We start from the raw sequence: 17,760 nt of genomic DNA on the forward strand, positions 1-17,760 counted from the left end.
AGCGAGATGAGGAATAGGGAGAGAGAGGAGTTGAACACGTGGTTACAGGGATGGTGCAGGAGGGAGGGTTTCAGATTTCTGGATAATTGGGGCTCATTCTGGGGTCGGTGGGACCTCTACAAATGGGATGGTCTGCACCTGGACCAGAGGGGTACCAATATCCTGGGGGGGAAATTTGCTAATGCTCTTCGGGAGGGTTTAAACTAGTTCAGCAGGGGCTTGGGAACCTGAATTGTAGCTCCAGTATACAGGAGGTTGAAAGTAGTGAGGTCATGAGTAAGGTTTCAAAGTTGCAGGAGTGTACCGGCAGGCAGGAAGGTGGTTTAAAGTCTGTCTTCTTCAATGCCAGAAGCATCCGCAATAAGGTGGGTGAACATGCGGCATGGGTTGGTACCTTGGACTTCGATGTTGTGTCCATTTCGGAGACATGGATAGAGCAGGGACAGGAATGGTTGTTGCAGGTGCCGGGGTTTAGATATTTCAGTAAGCTCAGGGAAGGTGGTAAAAGAGGGGGAGGGGTGGCATTGTTAGTCAAGGACAGTGTCACGGTGGCAGAATGGTCGTTTGATGAGGACTCGTCTACGGAGGTAGAATGGGCTGAGGTTAGAAACAGGAAAGGAGAGGTCACCCTGTTAGGGGTTTTCTATCGGCCTCCGAAAAGTTCCAGAGATGTAGAGGAAAGGATTGCAAAGATGATTCAGGATAGGAGCGAAAGCAACAGGGTAGTTGTTATGGGGGACTGTAACTTTCCAAATAGTGACTGGAAACGCTATAGTTCGAGTACTTTAGATGGGTCTGTTTTTATCCAATGTGTGCAGGAGGGTTTCCTGACACAGCATGTAGATAGGCCAACGAGAGGCGAGGCCATATTGGATTTGGTACTGGGTAATGAACCAGGACAGGTGTTAGATTTGGAGGTAGGTGTGCACTTTGGCGATAGTGACCACAATTCGATTAAGTTTACTTTAGTGATGGAACGGGATAGGTATATACCGCAGGGCAAGAGTTATATCTGGGGGAAAGGCAATTATGATGCGATGAGGCAAGAATTAGGATGCATCGAGTGGAGAGGAAAACTGCAGGGGATGGGCACAATGGAAATGTGGAGCTTGTTCAAGGAACAGCTACTGTGTGTCCTTGATAAGTATGTACCCGTCAGGCAGGGAGGAAGTGGTCGAGCAAGGGAACCGTGGTTTACTAAAACAGTCGAAACACTTGTCAAGAGGAAGAAGGAGGCTTATGTAAAGATGAGACATGAAGGTTCAATTAGGGCGCGCGAGAGTTGCAAGTTAGCTAGGAAGGACCTAAAGAGAGAGCTAAGAAGAGCCAGGAGGGGACATGAGAAGTCTTTGGCAGGTAGGATCAAGGATAACCCTAAGGCTTTCTATAGATATGTCAGGAATAAAAGAATGACAAGGTAAGAGTAGGGCCAGTCAAGGACAGTAGTGGGAAGTTATGCGTGGGGTCCGAGGAGATAGGAGAGGTGCTAAATGAATATTTTCCATCAGTACTCACACAGGAAAAAGACAATGTTGTCGAGGAGAATACGGAGATTCAGGCTACTGGACTAGAAGGGCTTGAGGTTCATAAGGAGGAGGTGTTAGCAATTCTGGAAAGTGTGAAAATAGAGAAGTCCCCTGGGCCGGATGGGATTTATCCTCGGATTCTCTGGGAAGCTAGGGAGGAGATTGCAGAGCCTTTGGTTTTTATCTTTAAGTCATCTTTGTCTACAGGAATAGTGCCAGAAGACTGGAGGATAGCAAATGTTGTCCCCTTGTTCAAGAAGGGGAGTAGAGACAACCCCGGTAACTAAAGACCAGTGAGCCTTACTTCTGTTGTGGGCAAAATCTTGGACGGGTTTTTAAGAGATAGGATGTACAATCATCTGGAAAGGAATAATTTGATTAGAGATAGTTAACACGGTTTTGTGAAGGGTAGGTCGTGCCTCACAAACCTTATTGAGTTCTTGGAGAAGGTGACCAAATAGATGGATGAGGGTAAAGCAGTTGATGTGGTGTATATGGATTTCAGTAAAGCGTTTGATAAGGTTCCCCACGGTAGGCTACTGCAGAAAATACGAAGGCATGGGATTCAGGGTGATTTAGCAGTTTGGATCAGAAATTGGCTAGCTGGAAGAAGACAAAGGGTGGTGGTTGATGGGAAATGTTCAGACTGGAGTGCAGTTAATAGTGGTGTACCACAAGGATCTGTTTTGGGGGCCACTGTTGTTTGTTATTTTTATAAATGACCTAGAGGAGGGCGTAGAAGGATGGGTGAGTAAATTTGCAGATGACACTAAAGTCGGTGGAGTTGTGGACAGTACAGAAGGATGTTACAAGTTACAGAGGGACATAGATAAGCTGCAGCGCTGGGCTGAGAAGTGGCAAATGGAGTTTAATGCAGAAAAGTGTGAGGCGATTCATTTTGGAAGGAATAACAGGAAGACAGAGTACTGGGCTAATGGTACGAGTCTTGGCAGTGTGGATGAGCAGAGAGATCTCGGTGCCCATGTACATAGATCCCTGAAAGTTGCCACCTAGGTTGAGAGGGTTGTTAAGAAGGCGTACGGTGCGTTAGCTTTTATTGGTAGAGGGATTGAGTTTCGGAGCCATGAGGTCATGTTGCAGCTGTACAAAACTCTGGTGCGGCCGCATTCTGGAGTATTGTGTGCAATTCTGGTCGCCGCATTATAGGAAGGATGTGGAAGCATTTGAAAGGGTGCAGAGGAGATTTACCAGAATGTTGCCTGGAATGGAGGGAAGATCTTATGAAGAAAGGCTGAAGGACTTGAGGCTGTTTTCGTTAGAGAGAAGGTTAAGAGGTGACTTAATTGAGGCAAAGAAGATGATCCGAGGATTGGATAGGGTTGAGAGAGCCTTTTTCCTCGGATGGTGAGGTCCAGCCCGAGAGGACATAGCTTTAAATTGAGGGGAGATAGATATAAGACAGGTGTCAGAGGTAGGTTCTTTACTCAGAGAGTAGTAAGAGCATGGAATGCCTTGCCTGCAACAGTAGTGGACTCGCCAACACTAAAGGCATTCAAATAGTCATTGGATAGACATCTGGACGATAAGGGAATAGTGTAAATGGGTTGTAGAGTGGTTTCACAGGTCGGCGCAACATTGAGGGCCGAAGGGCCTGTACTGCGCTGTAATGTTTTATATTCTATGTCCACCACACATCAGTGCATTCCAGACCACTCGCGGTGTGAATCTGTCCTCCACCACACTCTCAAGACAGTACATTCCAGATCCTAACCACTCGCTGGGTGAATCTGTCTCCACCACATTTACAGACATCGCATTCCAGATCCTAACCACTTGCTGTGTGAATGGTAAATTATCCCTCATGGTTAAGTGTCTCCACCACACTCACAGACAGACAGTACATTCCAGATCCTAACCACTTGCTGTGTGAATGTCTCCACCACATTCACAGACATCGCATTCCAGATCCTAACCACTCGCTGTATGAATCTGTCTCCACCACACTCACAGACAGTACATTCCAGATCCTAACCACTTGCTGTGTGAATCAGCCTCCGCCACACGAACAGACAGTACATTCCAGATCCTAACCACTCGCTGTGTGAATCAGCCTCCGCCACACGAACAGACAGTACATTCCAGATCCTAACCACTCGCTGTGTGAATCAGCCTCCGCCACACGAACAGACAGTACATTCCAGATCCTAACCACTTGCTGTGTGAATGTCTCAACCACATTCACAGACATCGCATTCCAGAACCTAACCACTTGCTGCATTCAAAGTGGCAGCCAGATTTGCAACATTGCTACAGTGACTGCACTCTGACAAAAATTGGCTCTAAAGCACTTTGAGAGCTGCTGGGGATGTGGAAGGTGATGCCATAATGCAAATCGCAAATCTTTGCATGGCTAAGTCAAAGGCATGGAATGTTTAAGCAGCGATCGAGGACCCTCCTCCCCCACCCATCTTTTCAACAGGATTAAAATTAAAACTCAATCAGCCAAATAAAGTAAATGAAACTGAAACAGAGGCACAGCATCGGCTGGGTCAGGGGCCTAAAAGGAAAAGCTTTGGTTGTTTTTTCCCCCGGTTGCCTGACAATAAAACAGCTCTTATATCAATCATGACCTCCAGTGTTCTGCCTGGGCCAAAACAGACCAATGAGGAGCAAAAGGGTCAGGTCAAGGACCAATGAGCAGGAGGCAATGTGACAATTGTGAATGGTCTTGTGTCACAACTGACCAATCAGCTGCCCAGCAACAGCCAAGCCCTGTCTGACACAGGTTTGTTGTTTTCCAACTTATGGTTCAAACACAAAGCTCGCAGAGAGAAATAGTTTATCAATTCTGCAGAACCCTCCAATTCATGGGTAGAGCTGCAAAAATGTGGTTGGGAGACCTCGGCTCCAGGCCAATAAACTTAGTTGCGTAATCGCCATAGCCAAGGGCAAAACACTGTTGAATAGCAGCTCCAGAACATGAAGCCTTGTCTCCAGTATAGCAATGTGGTATCTTAATAGATTGTAATAGATTAACAGACAGAGAACACTGCCTGAAATTTAAACTAACCAGTAAACAATTGGGAATGGAGCACTTCAGCGGTTACTAGTTAATTCTGTGAGTACGAAGGTAGTGAGCTCAACATCCCAAGCTGCGCACATTATGAAGCTAAATTTAATAAATCTGACAATATGTGGGCTCCAGAAAGCATAACCGTGAAACCTGCCAGGCGGAGGTTAAAGAACACAGCTTTTTATCAAAAAACAATGAATTTGCATTTGTGTACCACCATTCACTGCTGCAGGACACCATATTGTGCAGACAAGAGTGAGACTTTTTGAAGTGTGGTGACTGCTGTGTGTCTGTGTGTGTATGTGTTTGTGTAGCAAGTGCAGGAGCAGTAAGGTTCATCCAGGCCAAACAATGAAGATAGTGGTCAGATAATCTATCTTGCTCAAACAAAAAGCAAAATACTGCCGGTGCCGGTAACCTGAACTACAAACAGGAAATGCTGGAAATACTCAGCGAGCCAGGCAACATCTGTGGCGAGAGAATGGGCTAATGTTTCAGGATGCGGTCTGTCGTGTTGGGTGTTCCGATGCACAAATGATCCAACACAGCTGTAGATGGTACAACTCTGTTTTATTGTCTTAAATAACGACAACTACTAACTGTTGGCTTAGGTTCGTGCTTCACCAGCTAACCTGTGGACCCAGCCCTATCACTATCTTGGTGAGGCACTCAGCACATGGTCTATGTCTGAGTGGCACGCTGTGAGCTCTGTGCTCTGAGCTATCTCCTGGTAGAATGAGCGGGAACTGTGGTGTTCCCTGTTTTATAGTGCATGTGCTCTCACTGGTGATTGGCTGCGATGTTGTGTGTGTGTTGGTTGGTCCAACTACCTGTCCATCAGTGTGTGTGTGATTGCACCATGATATGCTGATGTGGATATCATGACACTGTCATTCACCAGAACTGGAATCATTTAGATATGCAATAGGTTTTACACAAATATAGAGGGGGGTTGAAAAAGGAAGGTGCCTTATCAATTACATTGTTATGATTCAGAGAAATGGGTGGTGGGTAATAATAGTTTCTGAATACGTAAGTAGGGGGCCCAGGCACTGGGCAGTCATTCTTCACGACTGTCCGGCCTTCTACAGTAGCTACATTCCCAGCCGGGTGACCATGGAGAGGGAGCACGCAGTGTCCACTGGCATGCTGGAGGCCTTCCATGCCCGGTGGGTACTGTGGGGGCTGGGGTCCATCATCACCCCTGCCGATGACATTATAATTTGATTTTGTAAGTTCCCTTCGAAATTTTTTTTTTTTTTCTTTTTGTTACACCCCCCCTCAATTTTTTTTTTTTTTTTTTGATTACTCACCTTATTAAAAGAGTATAGATCGGGGGCAGTCAGGACATTGGGTTGACTGGGAGGAGAGCTGTGAGACTAAACAAGATAAACTCCCTCCATAAAGAGAAGCCGTGTGTCTTGGTTGCAGCTTTGCCGACCTACTTGGATCCTATAATATGTGATGAGGTGGAGGGCAGGAGACATTAACTGGGGCAAAGTACGATGGTGCAAGGCAAACCATGGTAATGGGTCACATAAAGAAACAATGGGTCTAGAGGAGGTGTAAATGGCAATGGCTAAATCATTATCAACTCCTGCTGGCTGATTATTATTTTTTTTTTTTTAAAGTGGTGGTTATTATCTGAAAATAGGGGGCAGGATTCTCCGAGCCCCGCACCAGGCCAGGGAAACGGCACAACCACGCGTTTTGCGCGGCGCAGGTCACGGGCCGCTATCCACGGCTGCTGATTCTCCGGCCTTGATGGGCCGAGCGGAAACATTAGAGTCCCGCCGGCGCCATCCCGCCAAGGGGGCTCCTTCGCCGGGGGCGGGGGCGCCTCCAATGGGGTCTGGCCCGCGATCGGGGCCCACCGATCGGCGGGCCGGCCTCTCCAGCCCCGGCCCTATTTTGTTACGCGGCCGGCCCCTGAATCCCCGCACCATGTTGTGTCGGGGCCAGTGCGGTGAGGAAGTCCCCCGCGCATTTGCGGGTTGGCGCAGTGCTACTGCGCATGCGCGGGTTGGCGTGGCGCCCAGTTGGCGTCAGGAAGGGACGCTGGAGCGGCATGAACCGCTCCAGCGCCATGCTGGCCCCCTTGTGGGCACCAGAATTGGTAGTGCCCTCGCCGGTTTCGCGCCATCATGAAACACGACGACGTTCACAACGGCGTGGACACTCTGCCTCCATTTCGGAGAATCCCGCCCATTGTGTCTGGAAAGTGGCAAGTGCCTAATTGAAAGAGGTTGTGTTACTTGAGCTTACATTGGTCATCATTGGAAGGATGTAGGAAGTCGAGGACATAGGTCAGAGCGGCAGTAGAAAATTAAACTAACACGTAGCTAGAGGCTCAGCTTCGTGCTTGGTGACCAAACATTCAGGAAAACAATTATCCAAGCAAAGCTGAAAGATGTGCAAGTAAATCAGGAGTATCGGAGATCCTAGCTCGTGAGAAGAGAGGGAGGTAAGGAACAGGGTGTTGCATTTCTTGTGTATGTATAGAAAGAGGCCATAGAATGTGAAGGAGGTGTTGCAGGTAATTGAAGATTGGCGCAGACTGTTGTGGAGAAAAGCGTAAATGCTGAAAGGGGAAAGATGACTTTGATGGTGGCTTCGCACTGAAGGCGATGGGAAATAGTCCATTGCAGGTGGAGGCTGGTGGGGTACAAGGTGAGCAGAAGGGGGACCCAATAATGGAGCTGCAAGGAAGAAGAAAGGATGAGAGCAGAAGTGCGTGAAATGGGATAAACATGATGGCGGGAATCTTCAGATGAGGAAGAGGGAGATAAGGGTTTGGAAGGTGTGATTGTCAGCAAAGAAGAGGTTTCAGAGGCATAGGATCTGGGAGAATGGGGCAGAACCCTGACAGGAAGCAGGCTGAGGAAAATGTAATCAAGGCAGCTGAGAGAATCAATTGACGTATCGTGGAGCTACCAAATATTGTTCAGATTTCCAAACTTTGCAGTATTTTGCTTTGCATTAGCATCCACCAAAATGCACTTCCACAACCACATTTCCCTCAGCAACTAACACTGGCTCTGGCGCTTCCCATAAGGCTACTGAAATTCCAGCCTTACATGTTTCAGATCCACTCCATTCAACGTTCTTTGTATTACTGTTCTCACTGCATCCGCCGATCCACACCCAATACCACACAAGCCGGTTTAGCCCAGTTGGTCAGTGATGCAGAGCAAGGCACGCAGTACGGGTTCAATTCCCAGCACAGGCTCCACCTTCTTAACCTTGCCTTCGCCTGAAGTGTGGTGATCCTCAGCTCTCCCGCTCATAGGGGAAAGCAGCCTATGGTCATCTGGCACTGTGGCGACTTAACATATTTTATCACACAAGTCCACGCACACCTTCAACCTTCCCTCTTCATGAGCACCAACTCACTATCCCAAAGCTCTCTTGGCCCACAGTTTCATTTTATCATTCGTCTCATCCAAAACTTTGACAAAAAAATAACTTTATGGGCGGGATTTATCTGTCCACCTGCCACGTTTTCCTGGGCGGTCCGCCCTCGCCGGCAGCGGGTTCCTCCGTTCCCACCACCTGCCAATGGGATTTCCCATTTGTGACTACCCCACACCACCAGGAAACCCACAGGCGCGGGCGCGCTGCCAGCGCAACGGAGAATTCCGCCAATATCTTCCTTTCAGGTGTGAAGGATCATGTTTCAGTAATTCATAGGTACTAATACTCCTCTAGATCGCCCCCTTCACTTCCCTCTGACTCTCTCTGCTCTTCCAATAATCATCCTTTGCGATGCATTTATGATATTCTCTCATGAACAATCTATCCTTAGCAAAGGCCTCAGCTTCATTTCCTTATGCTCCCACTTTCAATGAATTTCAAGCAAGCACAATGCTGACCTCTTCTTCTGTCGCCTTCCTCTCTGCTTTGTTCAGTGGTCTTCCCCCCCATCCAATGGACCCTTTCTCCAATTATCAGAATCTTGATTCCGCCAGGAATCCTCCCTCTAACCCGTACCAGCTTACCCGAACAGGTGGCGGAATGTGGCAACTAGGGGCCACATAATTCATACTTGTGACAATAAAGGGCTATATTATTATTATTATTATTAACCCCTTATCCTCCCTATGTCACAGAGAACTATCTGCACCTCAACTGCTCAACCAGCGGTATGCCCTTCTCGAAGGTCCAAACCTAACAATCATCATCAAACCTGCTGACAATGGTGGCACTGTTATGGTTTTGTGAACCAACCTTTACTTCATGGAGCCTGAACATAACGTTCGGAGCTCCTGCTATCTATCCCTCACTGTGACCGCACCAGCAAACATTAAGCTATGATTATCCAAGATGTCCAAGTGTAGCAGGTAAGGCAGATGAATTTAGGGCTTGGATTAGTACCTGGGAATATGATGTTATTGGTATTACTGAGACTTGGTTGAGGGAAGGGCAAGACTGGCAACTAAATATCCCAGGGTATAGATGCTTCAGGAGTGATAGAGAGGGAGGTAAAAGGGGTGGAGGAGTTGCATTACTGGTCAGAGATGATATCACAGCTGTGATTAAGGAGAGCACGATGGAGGATTCGAGTACTGAGGCAATATGGGTAGAGCTAAGAAATAGGAAGGGTGCAGTGACATTGTTGGGACTTTAATACAGGCCTCCCAAAAGCGAGCGTGAAGTAGAGGTACAAATATGTAGACAGATTATAGAAAAATGTAGGAGCCATAGGGTGGTCGTGATGGGAGATTTTAACTTCCCTAGCATTGAATGGGACTCATGTAGTGTTAGATGGGTAGGTGGAGCAGAATTTGTAAGGAGCATCCAGGAGAGTTTTTTAGAGCAGTACGTAAATAGTCCAACTCGGGAAGGGATCATACTGGACCTGGTATTGGGGAATGATCCCGGCCAGGTGGTTGAAGTTTCAGTCGGTGATTACTTTGTGAATAGCGATCACAATTCCGTAAGTTTTAGAATACTCATGGACAAAGACGAGAGTGGCCTGAAGGAAGAGTGCTAAATTAGGGAAAGGCCAAGTATAACAAAATTCATCAGGAGCTAGGGAATGTGGATTAGGAGCAGCTGTTTAAGGGTAAATCCACATTTGAAATGTGAGAGTCTTTTAAGGAAAGGTTGATTAGAGTGCAGGACAGACATGTCCCTGTGAAAATGAGGGATAGAAATGGCAAGATTAGGGAACCATGGATGACGGGTGGAATTGTGAGACTAGCTAAGATGAAAAAGGAAGCATACATAAGATCTAGGCAATTTAAAACTGATGAAGTTTTGGAGGAATATCAGGAAAGTAGGACAAATCTCAAACGCGCAATAAAGAGGGCTAAAAGGGGTCATGAAATATCTTTGGCTAACAGGGTTAAGAAAAATCCCAAAGCTTTTTATTCGTATACAAGGAGCAAGAGGGTAACTAGAGAAAGGATTGGCCCACTCAAAGACAAAAGAGGGAATTTATGCGTGGAGTCAGAGGAAATGGGTGAGATTCTTAATGAATACTTTGCATCGGTATTCACCAAGGAGAGGGATATGACGGATGTTGAGGCTAGGGATGGATGTTTAAATACTCTAGGTCAAGTCGGCATAAGGAAGGGGGAAGTTTTGGGTATTCTAAAAGGCATTAAGGTGGACAAGTTTCCAGGTCCGGATGGGATCTATCCCAGGTTACTGAGGGAAGCGAGGGACGAAATAGCTGGGGCCTTAACAGATATCTTTGCAGCATCCTTGAGCCCGAGTGAGGTCCCGGAGGACTGGAGAATTGCTAATGTTGTCCCTTTGTTTAAGAAGGGTAGCAGGGATAATCCAGGGAATTATAGACCTGTGAGCTTGATGTCAGTGGTAGGCAAACTGTTGGAGAAGATACTGAGGGATAGGATCTATTCACATTTGGAAGAAAATAGATTTATTAGAGGTCAGTAAAGAGGCAGCAACTAAAGCCAGTAAGGTACTAGATAGGCAGCATGGTTTTGTGCAGGGAAGGTCATGTCTTACAAACCTAATAGAATTCTTTGAGGAAGTGACAAAGTTAATTGATGAGGGAAGGGCTGTAGATGTCATATACATGGACTTCAGTAAGGCATTTGATAAAGTTTCACATGGCAGGTTGATGGAAAAAGTGAACTCGTATGGGGTTCAGGGTGTACTAGCTAGATGGATAAACAACTGGCTGGGCAACAGGAGACAGAGAGTAGTGGTGGAAGGGAGTGTCTCAAAATGGAGAAAGGTGACTAGTGGTGTTCCACAGGGATCCGTGCTCAGACCACCGTTGTTTGTGATATACATAAATGATCTGGACGAAGGTATAGGTGGTCTGATTAGCAAGTTTGCAGATGATACTAAGATTGGTGGAGTTGCAGATAGCGAGGAGGACTGTCAGAGAATACAGCAAAATATAGATAGATTGGAGAGTTGGGCAGAGAAATGGCAGATGGAGTTCAATCCAGGCAAATGCGAGGTGATGCATTTTGGAAGATCTAATTCAAGAGCGGACTATACAGTCAATGGAAGAGTCCTGGGGAAAATTGATGTACAGAGAGATCTGGGAGTTCAGGTCCATTGTACCCTGAAGGTGGCAACGCAGGTCGATAGAGTGGTCAAGAAGGCATACAGCATGCTTGCCTTCATCGGACGGGGTATTGAGTACCAGAGTCAGCAGGTCATGTTACAGTTGTATAGGACGTTGGTTAGGCCACATTTGGAATACTGCGTGCAGTTCGCCACATTACCAGAAGGATGTGGATGCTTTAGAGACGGCGCAGAGGAGGTTCACCAGGATGTTGCCTGGTATGGAGGGTGCTAGCTATGAAGAAAGGTTGAGTAGATTAGGATTGTTTTCGTTGGAAAGACGGAGGGTGAGGGGGGACCTGATTGAGGTCTACAAAATTATGAGAGGTATGGACAGGATGGATAGCAACAAGCTTTTTCCAAGAATGGGGGTGTCAACTACAAGGGGGTCACGTGAGAGGGGGAAAGTTTAAGGGAGATGTGCGTGGAAATTTTTTTACGCAGAGGGTGGTGGGTGCCTGGAACGCCTTGCCAGCGGAGGTGGTAAAGACAGGCACGATAGCATCTTTTACGATGCATCTAGACAGATATATGAAAGGGCAGGGAACAGAGGGAAGTAGATCCTTGGAAAATAGAAGACAGGTTTAGATAAAGGATCTGGATTGGCGCAGGCTGGGAGGGCCGAAGGGCCTGTTCCTGTGCTGTAATTTTCTTTGTTCTTTGTCACTGAACCCACAGATCCCCAACTGCTACTTGGACTACACTTTCTCACATCCTCCCTCCTGTAAAGACTCTATCCCATTCTCTAAGCTTGTTTCTAATGCACAATTCTAGCACTTCCTTTTTCCTCAGCTGAGGCTTTTCCCCATTGTGGTTGATGGGGCCCACCATGTCTGACCATTCCCTGAAATTTTGATTTCATCCCTTCCTCCCAGGACCATGATAATGTTCCCTCTTGTCATGACCTAACACAACCTCCAGCCTTCAATGGAGAATCCTCTGCCATGTCCAGCGTGAAGCCACACCAAGCACATCTTCCCCCTCCCCTTTCAGCATTCCCTCCAGGACACCATGTTTCACTCTTCATTCACCCAACACCCCCATACCTTTCCATAGCAGTACAGGAGATACAACAGCTGTCCTGTGGCCTCACCTCCACTCGCTGTCCAGGGCTCCAAAGACTCCTCCCAGATGAAACAATGATTTACTTACCCTACTTTCAATTTAGTCTATTATATTCACTGCTCATGATGTGGGTTCCTCTACACTGGGGAGACCAAACACAGGTTCGGTGACCGCTTTGTGGACCACCCCCATTCAGTTCACCAGCATGACATCAACGTTTCTTGTTGCAAGTGGTTTTAATACTCTGGCCCCTCTCTGTTCAAGGTTCGAGTGGAGCTCAAGGGAAGCTGGAGTAAGAAGACTTCATTATTTGATTGAGCACGCTACAGCTTTCTAGACAAGAGTTCAGCAATTTCAGGTCATAACCACAGCTCCCATATTTTCAGTCTGCAACTTCTGGTAACGTTTTTGTGATTCTCATTTCCACCTCCTCTTTTTGTTTCTTTTCCTGTCCCACTACCATCCTCTTTTGCCTTGCACCATCATTCCTCATCATTGAAACTCTCCTATCCTCCACCCTGCCACAGACATTACCTTATTCTCTTTCCTCCAATTTCCTGCCTCATTATTTACTTAAAACCTATTACATCCCTAATTTTTGCCAATTCCAATGAAAGGTCATTAGCCTGAAACTTTAACTCTGCTTACAAATATACGAATTAGGGGCAGAAGTAGGCCAATGAGATCAAGACTGATCTGTTGTGTTTCAAATTCTGCATTCCCATCGACCCCCAATAACCTTTTATTCCCTTCCCTAATGAGAATCTATCTACCCCCACCTTATCCAAATATCCAATGATATCCTAGCCTCAGCTGCCTTCTGAGGCAGGGTTCCAAAGTCACACAACCCTCAAGAGAAATAAAATTCTCTTAATCTCTGTTCTAAAAGGGCGAACCCTAATTTTAAATCTGTCCTCCCTGGTCCTGGACTCACCCATAACAGTAAACATCCTTTCCATATCCACCTTGTCAAGACCATTTTGGATCGGAATGTCACCCCTCACTCTTCTAAACTTTATTGGAAACAGGCCCCGTCTCAGCCTTCCTCGTGGACAACCCACTCAGTCCAGATTTTAATCCAGTAAACCTCTGAACTTCCTCCAACGCATTTCCTTCCTCCCACAAATTAGACCAACACTGCACACAAGGGGCGTCATTCTCCGACCCCCCGCCGGGTCGGAGAATCGCCGGGGGCTGCCGTGAATCCCGCCCCCGCCGGTTGCCGAAAGTCTCCGGCACCGGAGATTCAGCGGGGGCAGGAATCGCGCCGCGCCGGTTGGCGGGCCCCCCCGCTCGATTCTCCGGCCCGGATGGGCCGAAGTCCCGCCGATAAATTGCCTGTCCCGCCGGCGTAAATTAAAGCACCTATTTACCGGCGGGACAAGGCGGCGTGGGCGGGCTCCGGGGTCCTGGGGGGGACACGGGGCGATCTGACCCCGGGGGGCGCCCCCACGGTGGCCTGGCCCGCGATCAGGGCCCACCGATCCGCGGGCGGGCCTGTGCCGTGGGGGCACTCTTTCCCTTCCGCCTCCGCCACGGTCTCCACTGAAGGGACTCCCTCCACTGCGCATGCGCGGGAAACTGTCAGCGGCCGCTGACGCTCCCGCGCATGCGCCGCCCCGACATGTCATTTCCACGCCAGCTGGCGGGGCAACAAAGGCCGTTTCCGCCAGCTGGCGGGGCGGAAATTCCTCCGGCGTCGGCCTAGCCCCTCAATGTTGGGGCTCAGCCCCCAAAGATGCGGAGCCTTCCGCACCTTTGGGGCGGCGTGATGGCCGTCTGATTGGCGCTGTTTTGGGCGCCAGTCGGCGGACATCGCGACGTTTCGGGAGAATTTCGCCCAAGATTTGCGGCGCGGTCTCACCAATGCCCTGTATAACTGAAGCACAGCATCCATACTTTTATGTTAAATTCCTCTTGTAATAAAAGGATAATATTCCATGAACCTTCTGAATTACTTGCTAAACCTGCATACTAACTTTTCCTGACTTGTAGAACATCCAGATCCACTGCACCCCAGAATTCTGCAGCCATTTAAGTAATACTTTCATTCTTCCTGCCAAAGTGAACAACTTGACATTTGCCCACATCATAATCCATCATCCATATTTTTGCCAACTCACTCAAACTATCTATATCCATCTGCAACCTCCTTAGGTACTCTTCACAACATACTATCCTACCTACATTTGTGTCACTGCAAATTTAGCTAACATGCCATCACGCCCCACATATGAAGACTTATAACGCCAGGTTAAATTCCAACAGGTTTGTTTCGAATCACTAGCTTTCGGAGCACAGCTCCTTCCTCAGCTGTGCTCTGAAAGCTAGTGAGTCGAAACAAACCTGAGACTTTAACCTGGTGTTGTAAGACCTCTTATTGTGCTCACCCCAGCCCAACGCTGGCATCTCCACATCATCCCTACATACAAGTCCTTGTTATAAAAGTTGAGGTCCCAGCACTGACCCCTGTTAGACACCACTCGCCACATCCTACAAATCAGAAAAAAAACTTTCATGCACTCTGTGCCAGTCAGCCAATCTTCTATCATGTTGCTATTATCCCCAACACCATGAACTTTTCTTTTCCCCAATAACCTTTACTGTGGCACCTTCTGGAAATTGAAGTGCAATATATCCACAGGTTCCCCTTTATCCATAGCATATGTGATTCCTTCAAAGAACTCCAATGAAATGTTAAACACAATTGCTGACTCTTCCTGATTACCTTGAGTTTTTCTAAGTACCCAGCTATAACCTCCTTAATGATCGATTTAAAAACCTTCCACCTGATAGATGTCAAGCTTTCTCTCTTCATCGATGCGGCCAGCACCTGCTGACTACTTCCAGCATTTTCTGCTTCTAAATCTGCTTCAATTATGTCAATTGGGCAGGGAACAAGGGAGACATTTACTGCTCTTCTTCAAAATAGTGCCATGGGTTTTTGTATAGCCATCTGAAAAGGTAGACAGAGCCTCAATTACAGCCTGACTGAGAGAAGGCACCTCCAACTCTGCAGCACTGCCTCAGTACTGCACCAACACATCAGCCTGGGACATGGATTCCAGTCTCTGAAGTGAGGCTTGAATCTGATTCAGAAGTGAGAGAGCTGCCAGAGAGCTTGCATGTGCAAAACATATGGTTGACTACTGCCATCGACCAGGTCCTCTCGATCTGATCGAAATCTACAGCTGAGTTCATCCCACAATGCGTCCATTATGCTGAATTTCCTCAGGGCAGCAAGGGATGGCTAATAAACCTGGGCCATTCCAGAGCCACCCACATCCTAGATACAACTATAGAGAAACCTGTAACTAACGTTGTGGCCTTTAAATTAAACAAGTTCTTTCCACTGAATGCTTTAAACATTTTATGTTTTATTTAGACAAAGGTCTCTAAGCATTAGTTGCTTTCTTCTGCAGATTTCCAAAAAATAACGAGTAAAGAAATCAGCATGTTGGATTAAAAAGCCTTTTATTCACATCTTAAATGTCTGGTATGAGCCTACACGGTGGCACAGTGGTTAGCACGGTGGCACATTGGTTAGCACTGCTGCCTCACAGCGCCAAAGACCCGGCCTTATCTGTGTGGAGTTTGTACGTTCTTCCCGTATTTGCGTAGATTTCCTTTGGGTACTTCAGTTTCCTCCCACAGTTCAAAGATGTGCAGGTTGGATGGATTGACCATGCTAAATTGCCCTTTAGCATCCAAAAATGTACAGGTTAGGTGGGATTATAGGGATAGGGTGGAGGAGTGGGACTTGGGTGGGTCGAATTGCCTTCTTCTGCTCTGTACGAATTCTATAATGGGGAGATGTCACATGACTCGAGTGACCATTTTGAGAACTGAAAACCCTCCTGCTGCTGTTTAACATCCAACCGGTGATAACCAAGAAGCAGAACTCCATGTTTCAACAACAGCCTGGTCTTCGAAGCCTGTCTCTGCGGGAAGATTTCCTACCATCGCCTATAGAACTGACCCAGTCCCTGCATACCAAGTGTGGATAAGGGGATAAGGAAGTTCAGTTTCTCTCTTCCCTGTCTGTCACAAAACATTCCTTTCTTTGAAGAGAAACGGTTTTCCCCATTAACTTACCTCGGAATTTCTTTGGAGGATTGGCCAGATCTCCAGCTTCCGGGTGAACCACACATCTGTCATCCACTAATCTGTAAGAGAAAAGCATCTCCATTAAAGCCGAAACACCAAAGTAGGAGTTTAATCTTAACTTTGTAAACTTGAAACAAACGTCTGTATAGAGATCGGCTAACACTCCATTTGCTCCCTCCAAACAGTTAGATACATTACGGAGCAATTAAATACACTATATTGAACACTTTAATCATCAGGTAGTCAGGTGGATTAATATTGGATTACAAAGCAGTTCTGCATCCTCCCAGGTTATTTTTGTAGCAACAAAATTTGACAAAGGAAAATAAACCTCTTGGTCCCTACCGCCTGGCATTTAATGGCCAAACACTCCACACACCAACACCATGGCAGTGACATGATATGAATGTGGACAAAACAGTTTCCAAAATTTATGCCTCCTTTTACACAAAGAGGATACACCCCCTCCCCCCATGGTTTTCCCTAAATTCCCCGATTTTCCTATTCCCCAAGTATTAGCAGTCACTTGTTGGTCACACACTGTTCTCTCGTCAGTAGGTCCAAATTCAAGTTCCACTCCAAAGAGTTGAGCACAAAATCAAAGCGGACATTCCCAATGCAGTATTGAGGGAATGCTGCACTGCCTGTGCGCCATCTGGCAGATAGGAGATGTTAAACCCAGGCAACGCAAGTCTTCTCGGGTCGATGTGAACAAACCCGGGCACTAATGAGATTTTGGAGTTCTCTCTGATGCCCTCGCCAATATTTAATCCTCAGCCAACATCACCAAAACTAGGTCGGTTTGTGGGACCTCACTGTGGGTGAATAGGCTGTTTGGTTTCCTACAATGCAACAGTGGCTACATTTCAGTATAGTACTTCATTGGCAGCACAGTGGTTAACACTGCTACCTCACAGTGTCAGGGACCCGGTTCAATTCTGACCTTGGGTCACTGTCTGTGTGGAGTTTGCACATTCTCCCTGTGTCTGTATGGGATGCCTCAGATTGCTCCGGTTTCCTCCCACAGTCCAAAGATGTGCAGGTTGGTGGATTGGCCATGCTAAATTCCTCTTAATGTCTAAAGGTGTTCCATACAATTTGATATCCTTGCCTAACAACAGTCCAGTCATCTCAAGGGTTCAAGTGGACCCAGAACTATAATCTCATTTGCCTCACTTGTGCTTTACTGAAATATTAACAGCATCAATGGATGAGATTGGAAGAAAAACCATGCACAAACGTCCTTCCACCAGCTCTGGTGGTGGGATTTGAACCCATATCCCCAGAGCATTAACCCGAGTTTCTGGACTACTAATCCAATGACATTACCACTGGACCAGAATCGCCCCATAAAAATATAACAATTATTACTCTTTCATTCGTTCACTAATATCTTCTTCTTTGACTCTACATCTTGCTTGGACTAAATCAACAAAACTGATACACCTCATATACTTTACATTTTTGACACATTTTAAT

General features: G+C 46.9%; 1 protein-coding gene across 3 annotated transcripts in view; it reads right to left on the reverse strand.

Annotated features, from left to right (window-relative positions):
- Window positions 1-17,760, reverse strand: part of itpr2 (inositol 1,4,5-trisphosphate receptor, type 2) — a 333,090-nt gene that overhangs the window by 253,768 nt on the left and 61,562 nt on the right. For all 3 annotated transcript variants that reach the window (XM_072471852.1, XM_072471851.1, XM_072471850.1), the window contains exon 2: window positions 16,270-16,340. In XM_072471852.1, the coding sequence (XP_072327953.1) occupies window positions 16,270-16,340 (71 nt within the window). The remainder of the gene's footprint in view (window positions 1-16,269; window positions 16,341-17,760) is intronic.

Source organism: Scyliorhinus torazame, chromosome 13 (genome assembly GCF_047496885.1).
Source record: "Scyliorhinus torazame isolate Kashiwa2021f chromosome 13, sScyTor2.1, whole genome shotgun sequence".
Taxonomy (NCBI): Eukaryota; Metazoa; Chordata; class Chondrichthyes; order Carcharhiniformes; family Scyliorhinidae; genus Scyliorhinus; species Scyliorhinus torazame.